Source organism: Candoia aspera, chromosome 7 (assembly GCF_035149785.1).
Source record: "Candoia aspera isolate rCanAsp1 chromosome 7, rCanAsp1.hap2, whole genome shotgun sequence".
Taxonomy (NCBI): domain Eukaryota; kingdom Metazoa; phylum Chordata; class Lepidosauria; order Squamata; family Boidae; genus Candoia; species Candoia aspera.
The window spans coordinates 29,261,703-29,285,749 of record NC_086159.1 but is presented as its reverse complement, the minus strand read 5'-3'; the positions used below and the strand labels follow the sequence as shown (position 1 = coordinate 29,285,749).

The 24,047-nt window shown below is 41.0% G+C and overlaps 1 protein-coding gene and 1 long non-coding RNA gene across 4 annotated transcripts in view; both read left to right on the top strand.

Annotated features, from left to right (window-relative positions):
• The first annotated feature begins 3,083 nt into the window (after positions 1 to 3,083).
• LOC134500823 (uncharacterized) lies at positions 3,084 to 17,402 on the top strand. 2 transcript variants are annotated; one of them, XR_010068296.1, is made up of 2 exons: positions 3,084 to 3,173; positions 17,223 to 17,402. It is a non-coding gene; the product is annotated as an uncharacterized LOC134500823 (long non-coding RNA). The 2 variants fall into 2 exon arrangements; XR_010068295.1 differs by lacking the exon at positions 3,084 to 3,173 and adding an exon at positions 3,188 to 3,599.
• Positions 17,403 to 21,041: 3,639 nt separating this feature from the next.
• CBX7 (chromobox 7) overlaps positions 21,042 to 24,047 on the top strand; it is a 31,322-nt gene continuing 28,316 nt past the window's right edge. For both annotated transcript variants that reach the window (XM_063309412.1, XM_063309411.1), the window contains exons 1-2: positions 21,042 to 21,342; positions 23,283 to 23,326. In XM_063309412.1, the coding sequence (XP_063165482.1) occupies positions 21,274 to 21,342; positions 23,283 to 23,326 (113 nt within the window). In that variant the 5' untranslated portion in view covers positions 21,042 to 21,273. The remainder of the gene's footprint in view (positions 21,343 to 23,282; positions 23,327 to 24,047) is intronic.

The window sequence follows — 24,047 nt, the reverse complement described above, 5'->3', positions numbered from 1 at the left end:
CTGAATTTGGCTGAAACAAGTGTTACTGGCTCTTTATGAAAAAGTAAATACAATGTATCTGACAGAGAACTAAACTTTTGATTCCCCAGGTAAAATACAACACCTCTATTATACTGACTCATAATCAGGTTTTATGAGTATTCTTATCGCTTTGAAAAACATGTCCATTCTCAGGTAAACAGGATCTTGCTGAACGCGATGACCTTGTTTACCTCTCTGGGAAAATATGTGATCGGAATTTTTTCCTAAGAGCTGGTGAGTCAGCTCTCAAAAATGTGCTGCTTTTTGGTACTGAGTCACTCCTGTTTTACTCCCCCTGACACCAGCTTTCTCTTTCTTCCCCCTCCTCTCCTGAAGACAATCAAGGCCAAACAAGAGCTCCTGCCATTCTGATGATGTAACCTATTCTTCCCTCTCAACACAGCCAGCCAGCCTTCTTCTTCATCATCATCTTCTGTTGTTCCAGAAAGTGTCTCTGCAACGGGAAGTGAGGCCTAGGGACCACGCTTTCTGCATGCCAAAACACAGGAAGTGTGTTGAGAAACTGCCATGGGCATTGTCAGGTCTTTCAAGCACAAACACACAGAGGCTTACAAGAACAATTAGAGAAAACAAAAGGAAAAAAAAAAGGCCAAATAATAGGAGAAAGGCCAAGGACCTTCTGTTTTGTTTCTCAGAACAATGCATATTAAAGATTTCCTTCTAACAAGAAAGCAGGGGGTTCATGTGTAACCCCCCTGCCCGCTGTTGCCAGAAAAAATCCCTCTGTCTGTACCAACCTGTTCTTGATTTCTCAAGGTTATTATCAGAAAGTGTTTACTGGCTTTTGGCTTATGTTAAAGACACTGAAGGGTTGGATTATTGCTTGTGTTATCATTGTTATATTAGCAGTGAACTCTTCCCTTTAGCACAATCCACACCCTCCACCCTCCCTGCTTTCTTCCCCTGCCTAGAAGGCCTGTGGCAGGCCTATGCTTGAAGGCTTAACAGGCAGCTATTTAGCGCTGTGTTGAGAGTAGCTGTACAGTATCAAATTACCAGCCCCTATACTGAAACTGAATTGAAGAGCTCAATAGACAGGGGCATCACAGGAGAGGGGGTCAAAACAGTCAAGATGGCAGCCTCAACTACACAATCTCAGCACTATCTTGACTCTTGATGCCACCCGGCAGACACCCTTATCAATAGAAAACTGAGTTCCTGAAGAATGACTATCAGTATTATTAAGAAGCCTCATAATATGATAAGAGTGCCAGTTTGGTGTACTGTGTGTTTAAGGCACCAGGCCAGAAACCAGGAGACTGAGTGTCCTGCCTTAGGCACAAAGCCAGCTGGGTGACCTTGGGCCAGTCACTCTGTCTCAGCCCTAGGAAGGAGACAAGGGCAAACCACTTCCAAAAAACCTTGCCAAGAAAACTGCAGGAGTTAGTCAAAGCAGTCACCAGGAGTCAACACTGCCTCCAAGGTGCGTACACGGGCACACACACACACAGATAAGTTTGATACTTATTGCTTATGCACGTGACACCATTTTTAAAACCACAATACAATTACAAAAAAGTGTTGATGAACATACTATATTTATCCTCTCATGCTCCTAAGTGCAGTGTTTCATAGAATCATAGGATTGGAGTACTTAGAGGTCCTGTAGGCCAATTCCCTGCTCAGAGCAAGTTCTATTGAGGAATGGATATTTTTATTTATTTACAGTCTTTTTGTTTGTATTCTTTTTAGGTTTCTGACCCAAAAGGAAAAAGAAAACTCAGAGCAAAGGCGAAGCGTGGGAAGATTTAGGTAGACTATGGAGACTGTGGGCAGAATCAAAATCTGAATTTTACTCTCATTACTTTATTTAAAATATTTATATCCTTGTTCAGCTAGAAAAGCTCTGAAACTGGCTTATAGATCAATAAAAAGTTTCCTGCTTTTAAGTTCACAATCTATGCAACTTCTGCAGAAAATCAGTAGGGAAGGTCATCTGTCAGCTTGGTGTGATCTCTATGTGGATGACTCTTTTCCACCCCAAACCAAGCCATAGATGTAGAAGTTCTTGAGGGCTGTTAGGAACTGTATGGGAGAAACAAGATCAGATTAAATCCTACCATGACAAAGCGACTATATGTCCATAAATCTTTTGGCAATCTGGTAACATTGATCCTGGTAGTTACCTGTAACCAGTTTAAATTTTGGGTGATGATCTTCTGAGCCATTTGTACAGGAACACCTAGTTATTTGAATAACTTTATTACTATTAATGTTCCTTTGAGCTTGTCTCATTCATAAAATCAGGTTTGGTTAGGGTTTTTTTTCCTATCAGAATGGCCACTTTACATTTTAGATCTTTTTCTCATCTAGCTCCTATTCTTCAAAATCAACTGCTCTTTGAACTGTGTTTGGATTCTGATCCCGAGGTTAAAAAGGCTCCTAAAATGTTCTTTCTTCAGGATTTTTATGAAGTAGGAATAACCTTTCTTTGCAGTGGCAATATTTATTAGTGATTTTAAATTAACATTGTACAGGGATTTGGAAATGTTATAAATTGTTATATTGTTGATAGTGGTCTGTTATATTTTTATTTCGCTTGTACTGAACTTAGATGTAAATGCACTGTAAATAAAAATACTATGCTAAAAATACTATAATATGCACGGAGTTGTATTTTCCGGAAAGAGTAAGTAAGCAAGTAAATAGCTAGGTAGGGAAAAAGAGAGAGACAGACAGCCACTACACAAGCCAAAATGGGGTATATTTGAGTTTGGCTTTACATGTTATGTGAACCCAACCAGTTAATTTGTTCAAATTTAACAAATCATATTCAATAAATAGGATCTCAGGTTTAGAGTGGAGCAACAAATGCACTTCAGATCTCAGTACAAATATCACACAAAATATATGTAAAATGCATGAAATATGTATCAGAATGTCCAGCTCAGAAAGAGAGAAAGAAGTAGATGGCATTACTGGCTAGAAGGCACAGAAAGTGTGATATGTTCAAGGCTCTGAGAGGTGGTTATGTTTAGGCAACAGAGGAGTGAAATCAAAGGCTGTTATTTTATAACCGTGCTTATTACTCCACTGCAGGTGTTCTTTGATATCAAAGAGAGAGATTGTTTGCAAACACTACTTTTTACACCACTTCAGGAGTTTTCTGATAATGAAGAGAGGCTTTAATGGTAAGTTCTTATTCTCTTGCAATCTGCCTAAATAGAAATCCAAGCAAATCTATCATGAAACTAACTTTATTGTTTGTTTGTTTATTGCTATTGTTTGTTTATTACTTAGGCCTGTTACTTATTACTTAGTTTGTTTATGACTTAAGCCTGTAGGCCACTTCAATCATAGCTGCTAAATGGCAGAATAAAAAGACATTGCAACTGATGCACTATGAAAATGCTGCCCTAACACAACAAATGCCACCTATATGGGGCCATCTACATTTCGCCCTCTAAAGCTTCCTGAACAACCAGCTCCAAATGGCTTTTCTGAGGTCCACAAGGGTTGGGGTTCTCTGATTGCAGGAGGATTGCTGTTCCAATAGGAGGGGGGTGGAAACAAGCAACATTTAGTTCCTCATGTTCTATTGAGATTTTCAGTAAATGGTAGGCAGTTAGTTCTCACCCTTTGATTAGATTTGGGTTTTTGTTTGGATTTAGGGGAGGTCTGCCTCTATTATACCAAAAATGGATTTGGCCTGATTACTAGTTTCTTGTTCTTTTGGATCTACTCCTCTAAGACTCCAGGATCACAATGTATGCTGGGGATTGCATCTTGGATGAGCAAAAATAGATAGGTAAATAAAATGTATGGTACATTCAGTAAAATATAAGCCTATTTTTGATCCTTATAAGTTGGCAGGTATGCAGTTTATGAGGCTGTGTAATGACAGGCTGTGTGTTGTGTAAATCCAGTTACTGTCTGGCCAAGTATCTTTACTTTTTAAAAGAACTCATCTCAAATTTGTATATTGCAATCAAATATTTTACTTTTAGCAATTGTGTGTCCTCCCTCTTATTATTAACTTTTGACTCAACTTTTGGGAAATAAATTGGAGAGAATGCCAAAAGGTTTGCTCTAATAAGAGCATTAAAACTGAAGGATATTCTAATGCGCCACCTTGGACTAGAGCCGGCAGCACACCAAATGCAGAACCTGAAAGATATTTGTTGGGCAGCAGAAGCTATTACAGTTCACCAAAGAAAGGAAGTGTGAGACCAGCTAGAAAGTTTCTTAATAGCAACAGAACAAAGAGTTTCAAATGGTATTGCCTGACATTTATGCAGCTTCCATTTCAGGCATATTCACTTGTCTGAAAGGCAGAGTCTCAACTGTGATAGATGGTCTAAGCTCTTCGTATTTTTTCCTAAGCTTATTGGGAGCTGGATCAGGTCTAATAAATATAATGAATTAATACTGTTATTGTACCCCACAGTTTGCCTGGAAGGGATTTAACTTTGCTAGTTGCAATCAAAACTAAATATACCATGATTGATGGTGCTGGTATTTCTAGAGGTAATACTGATCAAAATATGGCAAACTAACAAGATTAGCTTCAGTAGATTCTCCAAAGAATAATATAGCCACTCAGTAGTATAAAGTGTCCTGAACAGTTGGTTTTCTAACTCAGGAAAATACTTGTTATCATTGAAATCACAGTCAATGCTGACTAACAGGCAACATGGTTGTTATGAAAATGAACAAACAAACCCCCCTATGGGACTTGATATAATGCTGGAAGATTTATCATGCTAGCTGCCTAATTCTGTTTACCAAAAGTGTACATTAGATTTTTTTTTAAGTTTAATTTTCTTATTCTTGAAAATGAGAGTTAAATATTGCTATAAAGATTGCTGCTTTTACAGTGCAGTTTCAACAACTTGATCTAGATTTATTTAAAGGAATCAGTTGCTTGATACTAAAACATGTTGCTTTAGGGTCTTCTGGTGAGGACATGGTGAGCCGAACATCCTTGAAGGAGCAGGAATGGCGTTGCAGCAGAGATCAGCGACCAGAAGGCAAATTCTGGCCGCTTTTAATCTCTCTGGAAAAAAGGAGAGAGCGTGAGATCGCCCACATGCACTCTGGACAGCTGCTCCTCACAAGTAGACGGCAGGAACGGAGGTTTTTGCAGTCAGCTCATGAGTGAAGCGGCTTGGAGTCAAGGGAGTTCCACCAAAGTAGCCTATTTGGACAAAAAGCTCAGACGAGCCTCATTCCTTAATCACTTTTGGAACTGCTTTTTAACTATTAAGAACTTTCAGATCTGCAAGTTTTACAACATGCACTGGGTAAGTCTCCTTCAACCCTTGGAGAAAGAAGTTTTAAATGCAAGATTAATGACTTTAAAAAAATTGGGGTGGGGGAAATAAACATCAAAAGGGTGATTATAATCTTGATTTCAGAAAGTTATAAATGGACTAAGGGTCCAGTGGGATTTGAAATAAGTTTGAAATTAATTATAAGAAATCTTTCCATGGGAAAATGCTGTTGTTTAGGGGAAAAAATAATAAGATGGGATTTTGAAGGTTGTACATTAGAGGGAACCAGAAAGAACTAAAGATTATAATTAAAGAAGAAGAACACTTAAATTCAACTTATTAATATACAATGGAGCAAAATACTTTAACTTTGGATGAATTCAAGGATATTTGGGAACAGGCTCAGAAGTTAATCTTGTCTGCTATCATAGATAAACTGGATTTAAAAGAGGTTATAGAAGAGGAACAAGTTTTACTGGAAAAGACTGAGGCTGACTCGAATGTGGATTTAAAAATGATGTTACACTAGCTATACAAATGAAACTGGCTGATGTCTTAATAATTAAAAGGGATATACAAATAACAAACCAGAAGAGTGACTTAGATAATTTTCTTATTTTGGATTTACAAAAGAGGCTTGTTAAAGTTTTGAAGGATTTTCTGAGAAAAAACAAAGGTTTTCTGAGAAAAAACAAAAAACAAAAAAACAATTTCAAAATGAAAAGAAATCAAGTTCTGGGACACTATTCAAAGGGATTAAAGATCAAGGCTGGGAAAATCAAAGGGAAGGAATATAAAGCTGGTTTATTTGATGGTTAAAATATATATGTTGTTGTTTCTGGTAACCCTTAATGGATTTTTGCTGACCAGGACCGAATCACAAGGTGTCAGAACCAAGCCTGCCTCTGACTCGGAAAGTGAAACTATTTCCGAGTCATAGGAGGAATTGGAAACTTACCCGGCTGAAACCGGGAAAACAAAACTCCAGGATGAGTCAGCAGCATGGGAAGAATCCCAGGCACTGATTGGCCAAGATTTGGAGGAGGATTTGAATCCCCCAATCAGCGCGCACCAACGACGAGCTGAAAAGCGTGCGAAGGAGAAGGTAGCCCAATTGGGTACAGACGAGTCCAAGTGCGCCAAAGATCAGAATAAAAGGCAGCCACACGAAGGGCGAGCTGCCGGAGACAACCGATCCTCCAAGCCTGCAGCTTCAGAAGAAGAGTCCTTACCTGCGTTGGAGACAGCGTCTGTTGCCGAAGAGGAATCAGCACCTTTGCTCCACTCTGAGGAGGGATTGAAATCCGAGGAATCTGCATCAGCCGTGCCCAGCAGCCTCCGTCTTGCATCCAGCCTTGAAACTCTGCGATCCCCTCAGCAGTGTAGCCGTGCCTTGACACTCCAGCGCTGCCGTTTGTCATCAGTCCTGTGCAACTGCGCTTCATACGCTCAGCCATGTTTGGGAATTTCACACCTATCTTGTTCAGGATCTGAGTTCCAGCCCAGTCCGGGGCTTTCAGCTGAGCACAGCCTTGTTTCGAGTTCCAAGCCTTGCTCCAATTTCTCAGTCTGGCGAATCCAGCCTAGTCCGGGGCTTCCAGCCAAATCCAGTCTTCTTTCCAGTTTCCAGCCTTGCTCCAAGTCTCCAGTCCAGAGGATCCAGCCTAGTCCAGGACTCTCCACTGAGTCTAGCCTTGCTCTGAGTTCTAGTCTTGCTTCAAGTTTTCAACCCAGACCAGAGTTTCTAGTCAAGTCCAGCCTTGTTCCCAGTTTCTATTCTGCTTCAAAGTTCCAGTTCAAGACCTGTTGCCTTCAGTTTCGTCAACACATTGCATTCCAGTCTCATCCAGCCCACAGTTCCAGTTAAAAGTCCTGTTTCGCTGCCTTGTTGTGGCCAGTTGGGCTCATTGAACCCAAGTCTTCATATATCAAGGACTTATTATTGTAAATAGTAAATTAATAAATAATATTTTTGATATTACTCTGCCTGGTTACATAGTCTGAACAGGACACAAAGCTTTAAAGATTTGGAAAAAGATATTTTGTTGTTGTTGTTGAATTTTTAGAGAAACTAACAAGTTACGGTGTTAAAGTAAAGGGAAGGAATATAAAGTTGGCTTATCTGATTAAGGTTAAAATATATATGTTGTTGTTTCTATTAACCCTTAATGGACTTTTGCTGACTAGGACTGAAAGATGAGGCTTTAAGAATTTGATAATTCGGTAAGAGATGAGATACTGTAAGAAGAGATCTTTTGTTGTATGCTTAGAGAAGGTGATAAGTTACTGAAAATGTTTGTACTTGTGATGAAGTTGGAAGTCATTTCTTTATATATTTCTTTTCTTTTTCTTTACTATATTCTTTTTGTTTCCTTCTTTTCTCTTTTTCTTTATATTTTCTTTTCTGCACTTTCTATTCCCATTTTTTCATTTTTTCAGTTTCTATTAGTCTTTTATCTTTGTAACTGTAAACTTTAATAAAATTATTTTTAAAAATGTTGCTTTACCTGATAAACAGCTTGCTCCAGTCCCATCACTAGGAGTCCTTTGGCTGACAGGTTGTAAAATGAGAGATCATTTGCTATGGCTTTCTTCCAGAAAGAGCTGCATTTGTCTATACAATCAAGTTGAATTGCTCCCACAAATTAATTTCAAACAGTATCTCATGCAGCAAATTTGCATGTGAGCAGAGACAGAAAAAGGTCCTAATTCACTGTCAACCGAACATTAGGAATTGGTAGGATGGAGAATTTTTGTTGTTTATTCGTTTAGTCGCTTCCGACTCTTCGTGACTTCATGGACCAGCCCATGCCAGAGCTTCCTGTCGGTCGTCAACACCCCCAGCTCCCCCAGGGATGAGTCCGCCACCTCTAGAATATCATCCATCCACCTTGCCCTTGGTCAGCCCCTCTTCCTTTTGCCCTCCACTCTCCCTAGCATCAGCATCTCTTCCAGGGTGTCCTGTCTTCTCATTATGTGGCCAAAGTATTTCAGCTTTGCCTTTGATATCATTCCCTCCAGTGAGCAGTCTGGCTTGATTTCCTGGAGGATGGACTGGTTTGATCTTCTTGCAGTCCAAGGCACTCTCAGAATTTTCCTCCAACACCACAGTTCAAAAGCATCGATCTTCCTTCTCTCAGCCTTCCTTATGGTCCAGCTCTCGCAGCCATATGTTACTACAGGGAACACCATTGCTTTAACTATGCGGACCTTTGTTGTCAGTGTGATGTCTCTGCTCTTAACTATTTTATCGAGATTTGTCATTGCTCTTCTCCCAAGGATTAAGTGTCTTCTGATTTCCTGACTGCAGTCAGCATCTGCAGTAATCTTCGCACCTAGGAATACAAAGTCTTTCACTGCTTCTACGTTTTCTCCCTCTATTTGCCAGTTATCAATCAAGCTGGTTGCCATAATCTTGGTTTTTTTGAGGTTTAGCTGCAAGCCAGCTTTTGCACTTTCTTCTTTCACCTTCATCATAAGGCTCCTCAGTTCCTCTTCGCTTTCAGCCATCAAAGTGGTATCATCTGCATATCTGAGATTGTTAATGTTTCTTCCAGAGATTTTAACTCCAGCCTTGGATTCCTCAAGGCCAGCTTGTCGCATGATGTGTTCTGCATACAAGTTGAATAGGTAGGGTGAGAGTATACAGCCCTGCCGTACTCCTTTCCCAATCTTAAACCAGTCCGTTGTTCTGTGGTCTGTTCTTACTGTTGCTACTTGGTCGTTATACAGATTCCTCAGGAGACAGACAAGATGACTTGGCATCCCCATACCACTAACAACTTGCCACAATTTGTTATGGTCCACACAGTCAAAGGCTTTAGAATAGTCAATAAAACAGAAATAGATGTTTTTTCTGAAACTCCCTGGCTTTTTCCATTATCCAGTGGATATTGGCAATTTGGTCCCTAGTTCCTCTGCCTTTTCTAAACCCAGCTTGTACATCTGGCAATTCTCGCTCCATGAATTGCTGAAGTCTACCTTGCAGGATCTTGAGCATTACCTTACTGGCATGTGAAATGAGTGCCACTGTTCGATAGTTTGAACATTCTTTAGTGTTTCCCTTTTTTGGTATGGGGATATAAGTTGATTTTTTCCAATCTGATGGCCATTCTTGTGTTTTCCAAATTTGCTGGCATATAGCATGCATTACCTTGACAGCATCATCTCGCAAGATTTTGAACAGTTCAGCTGGGATGCCATCATCTCCTGCTGCCTTGTTATTAGCAATGCTTCTCAAGGCCCGTTCAACCTCACTCTTCAGGATGTCTGGCTCTAGCTCACTGACCACATTGTCAAAGCTATCCCCAATATTGTTATCCTTCCTATACAGGTCTTCCATATATTCTTGCCACCTTTTCTTGATCTCTTCTTCTGTTAGGTCCTTGCCATCTTTGTTTTTGATCATACCCATTTTGGCCTGGAATTTACCTCCAATGTTTCTAATTTTCTGGAAGAGGTCTCTTGTCCTTCCTATTCTATTGTCTTCTTCCACTTCCGCGCATTGCTTGTTTAAAAATAATTCCTTATCTCTTCTGGCTAACCTCTGGAATTTTGCATTTAATTGGGCATATCTCCCCCTATCAGGGACGTGGTGGCGCTGCGGGTTAAACCGCTGAGCTGTCGATCGGAAGGTCGGCGGTTCGAAACCGCACGGTGGGGTGAGCTCCCGTTGCTCGTCCCAGCTCCTGCTCACCTAGCAGTTCGAAAACATGCAAATGTGAGTAGATCAATAGGTACCGCTTCGGCGGGAAGGTAACGGCGTTCCGTGAGTCATGCTGGCCACATGACCCGGAAGTGTCCTATGGACAACGCCGGCTCTAAGGCTTAGAAACGGAGATGAGCACCGCCCCCTAGAGTCGGACACGACTGGACTTTACGTCAAGGGAAACCTTTACCTTTACTACCCCCTATCACGGTTGCCTTTTACTTTCCTTCTTTCTTGGGCTACTTCTAGTGTCTCAGCAGACAGCCATTTTGCCTTTTTGGTTTTCTCTTTCTTTGGGATGTATTTTGTTGCCGCCTCTAGACAAAACTACTTCTGGAGATCTTACATTTTCATAAGGCAGAATTGCACACCACAGAGCAAAAGTGAGATTATCTCAGCTAATTGCCTCCAGGATACAACTGTTGCCTTTTTGACAATTGTTATTCTTTGAATAAACTCTTGGGTTTCAGCATATATTCATTGCAGAAATGATAGGTGGAGAGAGATCAACTGGGGTTGGGATGTAAAATGGAAAGTAGAAAGCATGAGAAAGCGAACAGCCCTGCCTTAAACTTCAACTCCTTAAAAAGAGGCAGTGTTGTTTTGGGGCAGGTTTTCAAGTTTCTGTAACAGACCCTATAACAAAAAAAGTAACATTTCTGAAATCCCTGCAGTGTCTGTTTCTTGACTTAGCCTTCTGTACCTCAAAGGGCTGACAGCAGGGGAGGGAAGGAAAGAGAAGATCAAGGGGGCAGGTGAGCTGTGAGATATGGTGTAGAGTACTGAAAGCTGCTGAGCAGAAGAGGGGAGAGGGAAGGCAATGCACATCAGCCTTGCCCTACATTCCTCATAAAATCACAGTGAGACTCCTGTAGGGTTTTATTATGGTCAAAATCCCAAACACAAAAATCTTCCAGGTTTTGTTTCTGCTGAACCCTAGCCAATCCAGAAGAACTTGGCAGAACACACTTTCTATTTTGTGTACATCCTTATTCTAGGACTCTTGCATGGATGTTCATTGATAGACTGCTGCCTCCTCTTCCTCCTTTCTCCCTGAGTACTTACATTCAGTTTTATAGAAGGAAAGGGAGGAATAAGTGAATATCTATGTTATCCTGGATCTAAAGAGCAAACCAGAAATCTGGTTTCTACTAGTTCTGTTTTTGTTTAGATGACATTATATGGGAGAGATTCGTTTGAGAAACAAAAGCTAAACTCCATATATTCAGGTCTCTCAGTATGATGTCAATTTAACAGATGTTCTAGGGGGCACTGCAGTGCCATATCAAAACTAAGGAGTTATCATATACATTATAATAGTCAATACCAGTCTAGTTGGTAAACCTCTGTTCTATTATGCTGCATCCATACCAAATTTCTCCAGGCTTTACACATGTCCCCAGTTGTCTGCTGCCTATGATCAATCATATTTTTCTAGATCAGCAACATGCTGTCCTTCACATGTTGAACTCACTTTCCATATCTCTTTCTGTTGGCCATGGTAGCTAGGTCTGGTGAGTTATAGAGTTGAACAACTTCTGGCGACCCACACATTGGCCAATGTCTTGCCCAAATGAGGGATGGCAGTAGGTCTGAAATTAGACTTGGCCAGAAAGATATAGTAAGGCTAGTTTACCACCAATGGAGATGTTCTAATATGTAGCGTTAGTGGACTACTACACAATGCCTATGTGCATGGATTCATAGCTTTCTAACTTAAGTCCTGAAAGTGGCTATTTGGCTGCATACAAGAAAGAAGATTTTTAAGATAAAAAAACTACATTAAAAATCTGTGGCCCTCTAAATCAGGATTTCTCAACCAGGGTTCAATGGAACCCTAGGGTTCTGCAAGAGGTCACTAGGGGTTCCCTGGGAGATCATGATTTATTTAAAAAATTATTTCAAATTTGGGTAACTTCACATTAAAGAGGTAAGTTTCATTCTGTATTTTCAGTTTAAGAACGCGGTTAATGAATATAGACAGGCCTACACATAAAACAAATATAATAATTTTGCAACTTCCAGCCTATATTTGAGCCTGAATGTGCAGGGGTTCCCGAGGCCTGAAGAATATTTCAAGGGTTCCTCCAGGGTCAAAAAGTTGAGAAAGGCTGGTCTAGAAGTTGTTCAATCTCAGTTCACAACAGCAGCCCCCACCCAGCCTGGGTAATAGTGAGGGATATTAGGAGTGGTGATTTCGCTGCTTTACTGCAACAAATGGCATTCCTGCCCTTGAGAAATTGTTGAAGAAATTCAAAGAAATCATCCACCCAATTTCTCTGCCTGAAAGTTTGGTGGAGAATTTTGAAAGGCCATCTGTGCCTAGTTCTATTTGCAAGGCCCTGAGTCAACTTCTCAGTCTGAGCAGCGAGTTATCTGAACGAAGATGCTGCTGAACAGCCCTGCTGTAGCTCTTTGAAATATGTCTTATAATCTGTTTCAAATCAGATTCTGTTTGGATTTTGGGGTGTCTGTGCTTGATTTGTAACCTATGGCCGTTCTCTAGCTAGATGAAGGCCCTGACATGCTAACAGAAACAGAGAGAGAAAAAGGTGACCATCCGTTGCAGTACCTAGACTGGGTTTCTTTAATAAAAGTTTGGAGGTCAATTAGAATTGCAGGATCAAGACAGCTAACCAAAAGCTGTTAAGAGCAATGTCTGTTCCAGAAAAATCTACTGTGTCAGCTATTTCAATACACTAGGCAGATGGAAAAAAGAAGCATTAAATCTACTGTTTAAAAATTGTGGCAAAAAACAAAGGAAAAATTCAGGTCTCAGAATAAAAATCTGTGTAACACTCTGAGAGGAAGTTTATACTAAGGCCACCTACATGCAGTAGAAATGAGGAATATGTATGTCATCCAAAGCCAAATTCACTTGCAAATGTCAAGATTTTACTTGAGTTCAAGAGTATAATGTTTTCACCCACTTTCTATGGGCCATACTGTATTAAATGCAGGTTCTGTTCTACTGGAATCTAGCATGGCTTATGGAAAATCTACAATAGCTCCACAGCCAACCAGTGCAGTTTCACCTGCACTGCATGCATCTATGAATCATTCATTCATTCATTCATTCATTCATTCGTTCGTTCGTTCGGTTGGTTGATTTACATTTTAACTTTCCTCCAGGAACTCAAGGTGGCTTACAGGGATTTGCTTCTTTCATTTTCTCCCCCACAAAAAAAAACAAAACCCCGGGAGGCTGTGGGTAGGTCTGAACCTGAAACTACCCAGACTGAGACAAATACCATAACCAGTACACTCAACTAGGAAAGTGATTAAAGATGCAAATTAGAGGAGCACACTCCAGTCCAACAATGGGCTTCATCAGTTATGCTAATGAACTAGGGCCTGTTAGAATCTTGAAAGTCTTATTTTGATTGATGCAGTTTTACTATTCTTCATTACACTTGATCCTCCTTTCTGGATCCTTAAAATGGTTTTCTCAGGATTATGATCAAAAACTTACCAGGCTGAAATCTAGCATTAGGTGTTCTTAGAGCATTCTTTTAATTTCGTTTGTTTGCTGTTTTTCCCAGCATTTTTTTTTATCACAATCTAATACCACTTGGTTAAGACCCAGAATGCATATCTGAAGGCTCCCTATGCAGACATAGCTTTAAAATCATAGTTTTTTTTTTTCTTTCCCCCTCTTTTTTTAAAAACAACTTGCCTGGGGAAAAATTCTTGAACCTCAAAAGCTTGCACTATTTATTGTATTTTTGTTGGACTTAATGAAATATTAATTAACTGCACACTTTATTTTTGGTTTCTTTTTCTGCAAAGACCCATCTCCATAATGGTTTTAATGCTATAGCATTATCTGATTTATAAAGAACCATGTAGATAGACATGTTTTTCCATGCAGAAGACATAATGATTTCTATTCTTCTGCCTGACAATGTTGATGAATAAATCCATTTGGCACCCAACTCCATTTTTTTCATTATAAAAATCTGTTTTCCTTTTCTTTCTACCTTGACTAACTCTGTCTTTCACAAACACCTGCAGTTTTGCTTAAAAGTCACAGGATACAATCAAGCATCCTCCCTGAGACATGTCAGCACATGGAGGAAAAAGACATGACCTGTTGATTGTGATAAAATATCGTAAAAAATCTGGTTTTATACTTACACTTTATATTTATACATAGACACAGAGAGAAAGATACACATGGCCCAGAATATGGCAATGTCTTTAGACCTAATTGCTTCCTAAACAAAACAAAAAGCCGTCCCACACATGCAGATGGAATATTTTCATGTCCCAACCCATTACTAATGCACTGTTCAATCCTTCCTTTTCCTACCCCCGTCGTCCACCCATACATTTGTTGGTCTAGAGGTCAAGAGACTCAAGATGGGACTAATGGAAGAAAAAAGGATCAGAATCAAAAACAGTAAGCAGAGAGGGCTGCCAAAAATCAGGAAATGGATGTAGTATCTGAAGAGTCATTTAGCTCCAGCTCTGAGACAGATGAAAAGACTACGAGCGAACCCTTCCTCTCAGGCTTTCTGTCCGTCCACTTAGTCCAGAGGCATCAGTAGGGGGAAGGAAGTATCAAAAAATTAAAGATGGTAAATCTGACTGCACGATTGAAGCCCCGCCCCTTTTTTACGTGCCCTACTCTTCTACGACAATCACAGAGAACTACTGTATCTGGTACTGGTGGGTCTAGTCCACTGGGGCACCTACACTCTGGAATAAACGCCTTCCTGAAACTTGTGAGTGGTTTCTTATTACTTTTTTTTTAATCCGTTCAGTCATGTCCGATTCTTGGAGACTGCCTGGAAGTCCTTGCAGTTTTCTTGGCAAGGTTTTTCAGAAGTGATCTGCCATTTCCTCCTTCCTAGGGCTGAGAGGGAGTGACTGGCCCAAGGTCACCCAGCTGGCTTTCATGCCTAATGCAGGACTAGAACTCATAGTCTCCTGGTTTCTAGCCTGGGGCCTTAACCACAACACCAAACTGGCTCTCTCCTATTACTTAGGCACCTGCTAAAGACCTGTCTCTTCACCAGGACTTCCCCACATGAATGGGGTGCAAACACGAATGTGTCTTTTGCTTCTCTTTCCTCCTGCCCCCCTTTTTGCTACATACATTTTATTGAATATATTCCTCCAATCAATTGTTTGTATTGTTGCATTCTATAGTTTGAAAACCACTTTGAGATGTATTTGCATAGGAAGCAATATAAACATGTATTAAATAAAGAATATGCTGAATGTAGTTGAAAATCTATATCCATCGTAACAGAGAAAACGGAATTGAAGGAAGGTGCAGATATCCTGGCTGATAAAACAGAGTATTTTCTAATTTCAGAGAAAAGGTGGATGTTAGACCACGAGCACCTAGTAGAAGCCGCAAGAATGCCACTTGAGTGCTGTTGCTGCTGCTGAGAGTCCCTGGATTGGGGGAGATACAAATGGAATGAATAAATAAATAAATAAATAAATATTTATGCAATATTTAATAATTGTGTAAATGACAACATACCCAACATCCCATGCCCCCCACCAAACACATGCAAGTTCAAAGAAAACAATGATCCTATTGAAGTGAAGGTCTTGTCCTCTGAGCATGTGGAGCGGAGATCACATGGAGGGTGCTCTGGGGTTGCTTGGGGAAGAATGGCTAAATTGTATGGTGAATAAATAGCAACAAACCGCCAATGGGGAACTTGGCAAATACGATTTGCAAAACTGTGTTGTAAGCAGAGCGGCTGGTTGCAAAGGTCTGTCTCATAGCAAGAGATGGGAATTTCCTTTGCAGAATAATCTACTCATTTTTTTTTTTACATCATCATTACAACCGACAAATTTTATTATTATTATTTTGCCTCAGGCAGCCCAGGCATCTTCATATAAAATGCAGTTCTGAGTTCAGCAGTGTTGCGTTTTCTCAAAACTGTATATTGGACTCACATATCACACTATCTATTATTTGTTTTAGACTTTTTTTGCAAGCCACAGAAACTAGATTCATACATAACATTAAATGTGTTATGTAACAATAAGCTAAACCAAAGCAAACTGCACCCAATTGGTGTGTGTGTATGTGTGTATGTTTAGTTAATGTGACTATTTTTGTATCGTTACTCTGATTGTTTGGTTATATTCAATTTGTCCTTCATGTTGAATGATGATGTTCTGCCTGCAGATTGGAATTTTAATCCTGGTTAATGCATCCATGAATGGTTGTGCTTGAAATGTCCTCTGGAGGAGTTATAGTCCTTCTAGAGAAGTGTTTCTCAACCTTGGCAACTTTAAGATGGGTGGACTCCAACTCCCAAAATTCCCCAGCCAGCATAGCTGGCTAGGGAATTCTAGGAGTTGAAATCCACCCATCTTTAAGTTGCTAAGGCTGAGAAACACTGCTCTAGAACATATTTAGGCCTGAATAGGTCCAGGGACAGGGAGAGTGAAGGAAGCCCTGCTGTGTTTCCAGGAATCTCTTCATTCAACCTTGGATATAGCTCGCTGTGAGGAATGTGTTTGTGCAACTGTCATAAGCCCCAGCTTGATAGTACCTTCATTTGTATTTTTTCTAAAGTCATCCTGATATGAGCAGGCCCTGGGCATCCTGCTGCTAGCTTTTAAACCCTGCTGGAGTCTGATCATATTAATAGTCATAGCAATCACAAACTATCTTACGAACACATATTCAATTTTTTTTTTGTATTTCATACTTTGAAAGCTGCACTGCTCATCTCCTCTATATCTGATTTTGCTGCTTTCTAAAAGATGCTTGCACCTATGTGACCACATCCGGGCTTGGAAGCTAAGCCAGATTGAGCCTGGTTAGTATTTGGCTGAGAGGCCTCCAAGAAATACCAAATGCAAGGCAGACTTGAAAAACATCCCCAAACAGGGCACAGGCAAACCATCTCCCTGTTGTTGCTAAAAATACTCTAAGCATTTATGAAGTCACCGGGAGTCAATCTTGACCTGAAGGAATCATTATTTATTTTAAAAGTTCAAAACAGTGGTTAGGCTAGATACAGGCTACACAGGTATTCCCCTGTTGGTATTCTATAGCCTTTGTAAGGGAACTGCAGGAACAGCCATGCAAGGAGTAGCCTGGAATTGCAGCATAAATTCACTTGATGTCTTTGTATAAGCCTGAAGTGCTTTCTGCCAGGGACACATAGTTCTTCTCTTCAGAGCTCTGGCTGTGTTCTATTTACAGAGTTTTCTGCACCCAATATGAAAAGTCAAAATGACAATCACTTTCCCTTCTTCTTCTCCTCCCCCTCCAGATGATATACACTAATGTGCATGGATGGCATCTGGATGTGAGCAAATGGCGCCGCCACTGGAAGCTTCTGCACAAACCAGAGCAGCCACTATCAGAACAAACATGAGAGAGAGCTGCTGCTTCCCTGCCAAAGGGACAAAGTACCATCTAGCGGGCAAGGGAATAAAGGACTCAATCATGATTTTTCAGGAATTGTATCTTCCAAATCACCAAGAGTCCTCAGGGATTCAGCGGTCTATAAATATGATAAATAAGTGGATAAATAATCTTATGACTTGATTAATACATCACACTAAGCCATAGGTTGTTTAACCCTGGCTTATTGAATAAACCACAACTGGGTGGGCTCACATAACATGTCAAGCCATAATTATGACTTAGAAACCTTATTAGTTAAGTTACAAATCTTATCACTTAAGAACAGCATACTAAATACTAGAGTTATGCATGGTTTCAAAATGATTTGGAAGAAATGCTTCAGACCTCACATGCGCACAAGGACAACCCCTCTCTGCAGTTCAAAAGCAGTTCAATTTTTTTCAGGCTTCTGCAGGAGCCTAAAAAAGAAGCCACTGCTTTAATTAATCAAATCATTAAGGGAGGACATCTATAATGCGACACTGAAAGCAGTGGCATCTTCTTTCAGGCTTGTGCAAAAAAAGAGGTGACTGTTTTAAGGAATAAGTGAGAAGTACGATGCTTGTAGGTCAAGATCTTTCAAGCCAGTTTTGAAGTTTGCACAGCCCTAATAAATAAGATCTAAACTTTCAGCTGGTTGTATGTTGAACCAAACAGTCATCTATTATTCAACCTACCCTCTTCCAGGATGTAGAAATCATTGCACAGAAATAGAAGCATAAAAACAGATGTGGGACAAGAAGCTAGAGAGCTCCTTCTGTATATTCTGGGGACCTTCTTCATATCAAAAGACTTGGAAAAGTTGCATCTTCTAGAATGCCAATGTCCAGAGAACTGTACAAAGTAAATAAAGTAGCCACCCTAACACTGCAAGGTCACTGATAATTTATGAGTTCTCACTCGAGGCACAAATAACCAGGCTCAAATGATCCTACTTTGGACACAGTATGCAAAGACCTAGCTCCCTGGAAAAGGCTTTAATGCCAGGAAAGGTGGAAGGAAAGAGACGTGGACGACAAGCAGCAAGGTGGATGGACTCAGAGTGGTGATGAGTGCACTGTTGGAAGACCTGAAAGGCCAGGTTAGGGATAGATTGTCAAAGAGAAAATCTAACTATGTGGTTGCTAGGTATCGAAAATGACTTGATGGCACATAATCAATCAATCAATCAGTCAGTCAAACAACCAACACAGTCATGCAAATGCAGTCTACATATTTTACATAACGCAAGGTTTAAGGGCATTTGGGAAAAATAAAATCCAGCTATTTGGCTCTGTTGAAAGTACTGGGTTGAATGGATTATTTTCCAGAACAAACAATGGTATGCCTTGATATGCTGCTTGAACTCTAGCAGCTACCCCAGGATGCTTGGTGCTGAATCCATCATGGGAATTCCATGTGGATGCATCTCTTTGAATAAATTATTAACAATCCTCCCATATCCCTACCCATATCCTTCCTATGTAGCACATTAAGCTATGGCATTTGTGTCTTGCTTGCCATTTTCTATATACAGTTGATTGGTCAACATCAATCCGGCATAGGTTTTGGGTTTTGTTTTGTTTTTAGATTATGAGAATTCAACCACACAACATAGTATTATTTGAATTCTCCCCTCCCCTCCAGAGCATCCTTCAACCATGGACAATTTAAAAACATTTAAATTCCCAAAGGAGATTGCCATGTTGATTTATTGCAAGAAACAAGCACAGGAGTCTTGGGACATGTGTTAAACTAACACGTTTATTTTCACATAAAATCTGTCCCAATACACTTCACCAGATGTATGGATTCAAAGTTGAGCAAAATGGACTTTTAGAATAACTACAGTTCTTTTTGAGGATGGAAAGAGGAAGCAGGAGAAGTTGGCTGGGGGAAGCAGAATGGCTTCAAGGTTGGGGGCAGAAAGAAGATTCAGTGTTACCAGTAACAACCAGAATCTCCCTCCTAGAGGCAAGTCTTTTGTCTGAGTCTGTGTTCAGAAGAAAAACCTAAGAACATTTTGTTCAGCCTTGAACAATACACCTTCTGACCCAAGTGGCACAGTCCTGTGGTTGGATTCACAGATCACATTAAGCCACAACTAGTTTGCTTGGTAGCGTCTTAATGTGTGGTGTGTAAACTCAGCCACTGTAATTTATGAACGACAGATTTCAAAGCAGCAAAATATTTCAGGCTGGACTGTAATTGCACATAGTCCCCGGTCAACGAGGGTTTCTTCAGAGAAGATCTTATTATTGCCTCATTTAGGCAGGAGAGAACACACTTCTTCCAGCCAGGAGACATTCGTCATCTTCCTTGACCGTGGCGCCGGACCTGAGTTCATCTGTCGAGGATTTTTCAATTAAACCGAAATAATTAGCCCGTGACCAATTACAGCGTAAAGAAACGAAACAAACGTAGCTTCAGACCAATGAAGGGTTCGGAAGGCAGGTCTCCCGGTAGCAACGGGCCAATAAGAACACGCAAAAGGGTATGGTGAAAACGAAAGTTCCGACTTTGTAAACATGAGGGGAGGGTGCGTTTAAGCGTTTATTGCAAGCTTTTTTAAAAAACAAAAAAACGGTCCGTCTTCTCAAAACATTTGATAGGCAGTCTCATGACAATAATCGCCCACTGCAGAACTATCAGAAACTGCATTTTATTTTTCACCCACATTTTTCACCTAAGGTTATGACGAATGTGAAAAATACTGATAGGGCAGGCAAATTTCCCGACGCTTACACGCATTTAGGAGCAATCGCTTTCACGTCCGGAGTAAATTCTTTGAATCTAATGGAACTTATTTCCGAGTAAACCTACACAAGACTGCGCTGTTCAGATTTCCCCAACAATGTGAGAACACGTACATAGTGAAGTTCTGCCTGTCCGTAGCTGCAGAAAAGTCGTGCAAGAACACGTTATGGAAGGAGTAAAATGAAGAAATGCGATTTCAAATAGGAGTTAACGGAGTTGATGCACTGCAGGATGCTTTTTTTTTTTTGCAGCTCCAACTTGACAGCCGATGTTCCCTTTGAGTTCAATTCTGTAGATTGCTGTTCTAGAAACTCCCCCCCACCCCCCGCTGAAGGAAATTATATAGATGTCGGAATGAGGTCCAGCTTAAGGAATGGGTGATTCGCTATCCCTCTTCTCCACAGAGCAAAGAACAAAATGCAGTTTGAGACAGAGGCGAGCTTATGAAAATGCCCATTCACTTAGAAGAACCACAGGGTTCCATGAATAGGCGCTTGTCTGATGCAACTGTTTTTTGCAGGGTGATCCTACGCATGCTTCCTCAAAAGTAAGACTAACTCAGTGCAATAAGCCATACTCCCAGGTGAATATGTGCACAAAAACCGCAGCCGCGCCGCCCTTTTTGTGAGAACCGTGATGCCATCGCTCCGGGGCTGATCTCCGAACATCAGCGGATAAAGCACCAGCCGCGAACAAGAACGAGGCCTTTTTCGCCAATTCCCCCTCTTCTGATTGCTTAATTCGAGCCCCTTTCCCTTCCCTGGAGGAAGAAAAAAGAGCCCAGCTCTCCCTCCCCAGTCCAAGGCTGGCCTTTGTGTTAGGCCTGCGGTGCGAACCGGGACTTAATCTCACGCTCGCGCAGGTTCCTTGTGGGTGGAGCCCGCCGCTCAAGCAGGTCTAAAGCAGGAGCGGCTTTCGTGCGCCCGGCTCTTCCGACAAACTAGCGCTCGCCAGAACGGGAGGGCGGGGGCTCGCTCTTCTCTCGCGCGCGCTTGGGAAAATGTTACGCAGGTTCTAAAATGGAACGTTAGCGGCGGCGTGATTGAGCTCTGGAGGGGGGGCCGGAGTAAGTAAGGGCGAGAACTGCAAAAACAAACAGCGGTAGCCGGCAAGCAGTTGGATACTCCGCTCAATCTGTGAGCAGCCGCTGCCTTCGCCGCCCCCTCCTTCCTCCCTGTATGGAGCTTTCCGCAATTGGGGAGCAGGTGTTTGCTGTGGAGAGCATCAGGAAGAAGCGCGTAAGAAAGGTGGGTTCTGTTTTCCTGCGCCGAGTTCGCGTTTATTCCGCAGGGCTACAAACGACATTTAGGAGGAAGAATCTGGAAGGCAGGATTTCTTCCATTGCTAAGCCTTCTCTTGGGACCTTTAACCACGAACAGTTATCGTAGCGGCAGCGCCTCTGCTCTCTCCAAACGGCAAAAAACACCGCGCGGTACGGCAAGCGAAGCGAGAGTACATCATCCTCTGCCCCCCAGTTTGTACACACGCCGTAGTGCGAGTAGGGGGGCGTGGCGGAACTTTTCATTTTCCTGCCGGCAGGGGGCGGCAGTGAAGCCCAAGAGAAGGTTGACTCGCAAGAGTGCAGAGAAATGATGGTTGTTGCACGTTTATCACGTGGTGATATCCCTGTTGGAATGTGGACAAGCGTTGCAGCGCTCCCCCAGCGCAGGGCTAGGTCTGACTACTCATGTGTAAATGTCTTGAGTTTAATGGCTCTCACCTCCAGACAAGTAACTAATGTGTCTTGGATTGCAAGTTTAGGAGTGCTGCAGAGTGGGAGTGTTAGAGTAGGGCACACGTTTCTGCTACAGGAAGAACAAATATGTCAAAATGGGTGGATGTCATATTTTTAAAAACTCTGCCCCTAGGTTGGATCGTTTTCTTGCTTCCCATGTTTTTGCTCTGTAGTCATAGAGAAGGTATCCTGATGAACAGAGAAATTGGGATTGTATCTCTTGGAAGAAGGTTAGCTATTTCCAACAGCTTTATTGAAATTTGAGATGGTTCCAAGATGACCTAAATATGATTACTTGGGATTTTGTTTAATCTTTATCAAGTTATTTAGGCCATAAATATTCACAGTTGTCTGCATGATTTATCTGCCTTTGAGAGGTAATTGTGCTAATCAGTCAGTTTCTTTGATGTGAAAAATTTCAGGTTTTTGTATGAGTTGAAGATTGCAAGACTATCTACATCCTTTTAAAAAAATAATGTATGGATTTTTTTGTAATATGAAGCACAATATCAGTAATTTTAGGAGAGGAGAATTTACTCAACAGTTTACTAAGTGCTTCTGAGCCTCCACATCATATGAGGACACCTCATATTGGCAAGATAGGCTATTGAGAAAATGGAGATAATGCTTTTGATTTGTGATTTGGCTGTAAAGATGAAGCTATTGCAGATCTGGTATCTTCATAGCCTGGGTACAGAACCTATGTACCAGGTTTGGGAGACAGCCTTGCAAAACTAGCAAGTAATGTCAGATCCTATATTAGCTCAAAGCTTTTATTGCCTCATAATACTGGTTTGCTAAAAAAAAAAACCAATCTGTGCTGCTGGCCTTCCGTTGTGGTGGGAGATGAAACCATCACATCATGGTGGGCCCACTGATCATGGAGAAAAGGTATACATGATCTCTTTTGTTCAGTTGATGGGAAGTAAGGAGTAGGCTGGCATTCTGTTCTGTGAACCAATGCGTGCGTGTGTATAGATGGGGAGGAGGCTGAGAATCTTGTAATTTTCAGGCAATTATCTGCACTTCCTTAGATAAATCTGGCTGAGAAGCATTCATGCAGCCCAGTGTTCAGACCATTGTATAAGATTATCAGGACACCTAATTAGTTATATTGTAGTATGCTGTAAGCAGAGAGCCTGTGTGATGTACCAGAAGCACTTGCAGGCGAAGGGATGAAAGTAGCAAGGTGCTCACACCATTCATCCTATCTGGCAGGCAGAGTTTTTTCTCCCAATTTCTAAGCATTCCTTCTTAATCATGTATAGATGGGTTAGGGCAAGCCCAGGAATTGCAGCTCAGTGTCTGGAGAGGTTTAGATTATAAATGCAGAGAAATGGGCAAGTTGAAGGATGCTGGTTTATTTTTTGTTAGAGAAAATATTTTATAGATCTAATTGTTTTTGTGGGGCTTGATGAAACTGTTGATTTTACTTCCCTTCTCTTTCTATAGGGTAAAGTGGAATATCTGGTGAAATGGAAAGGATGGCCCCCCAAGTAAGTTTGGATTATATTTGAAATTATGCATTTGTATCCATGATCTGTCTTATGTTTATTTTTTTTCCTGTTGGCCCCAGCTTCAAGAGAAGTATCACTCTACTTATGCTTTCCCAAGCTGATCCTTTGAACTAAGTAATAATGTTTTTATATGTCCTTTTTTTAAGAAAATGCCTTTTCTTACAGTATTGTGGAAAATAATTCAAGAGTAGAAGTCTTCTATCCCAAATGAAACATATATTTTTAAAATAAAAGGTTATAATTGGAGTAATCCTATAAAAAGGGCTATTAAGTTCTTTGAGATAGTATGGGGTCCAAGTGGAATGAGTAAGGAGCATATTATGATTTTGCTAGTTGAACAATAAATAGTTGCTTGTGAGCCATCCATGACTTGAGGTTGCTGTTAGTGGGCATTGGCAGGGAGTGGGGAAGAGAAGAGAAGCAGGTCCACTTATTAGTGTGTGATATGGAGAACAGCAGGGGTCTCTGCACAGTTTAGAAAAGCCTCTATTTAACTGATCAAAAACTGCTGTAGAAATGAGATGGGGATCTCAGTGCAGCTTACCAGAAGCCTGTGTATATATGCAGGATTCCTTAACCTTGGCAACTGTAAGCTGTGCGGACTTCAACTCCCAGAATTCCCCAGCCAGCTTTGATTTGCTGGTGGGGGAATTCTGGGAGTTGAAGTCCGCACAGCTTACAGTTGCCAAGGTTGAGGAAC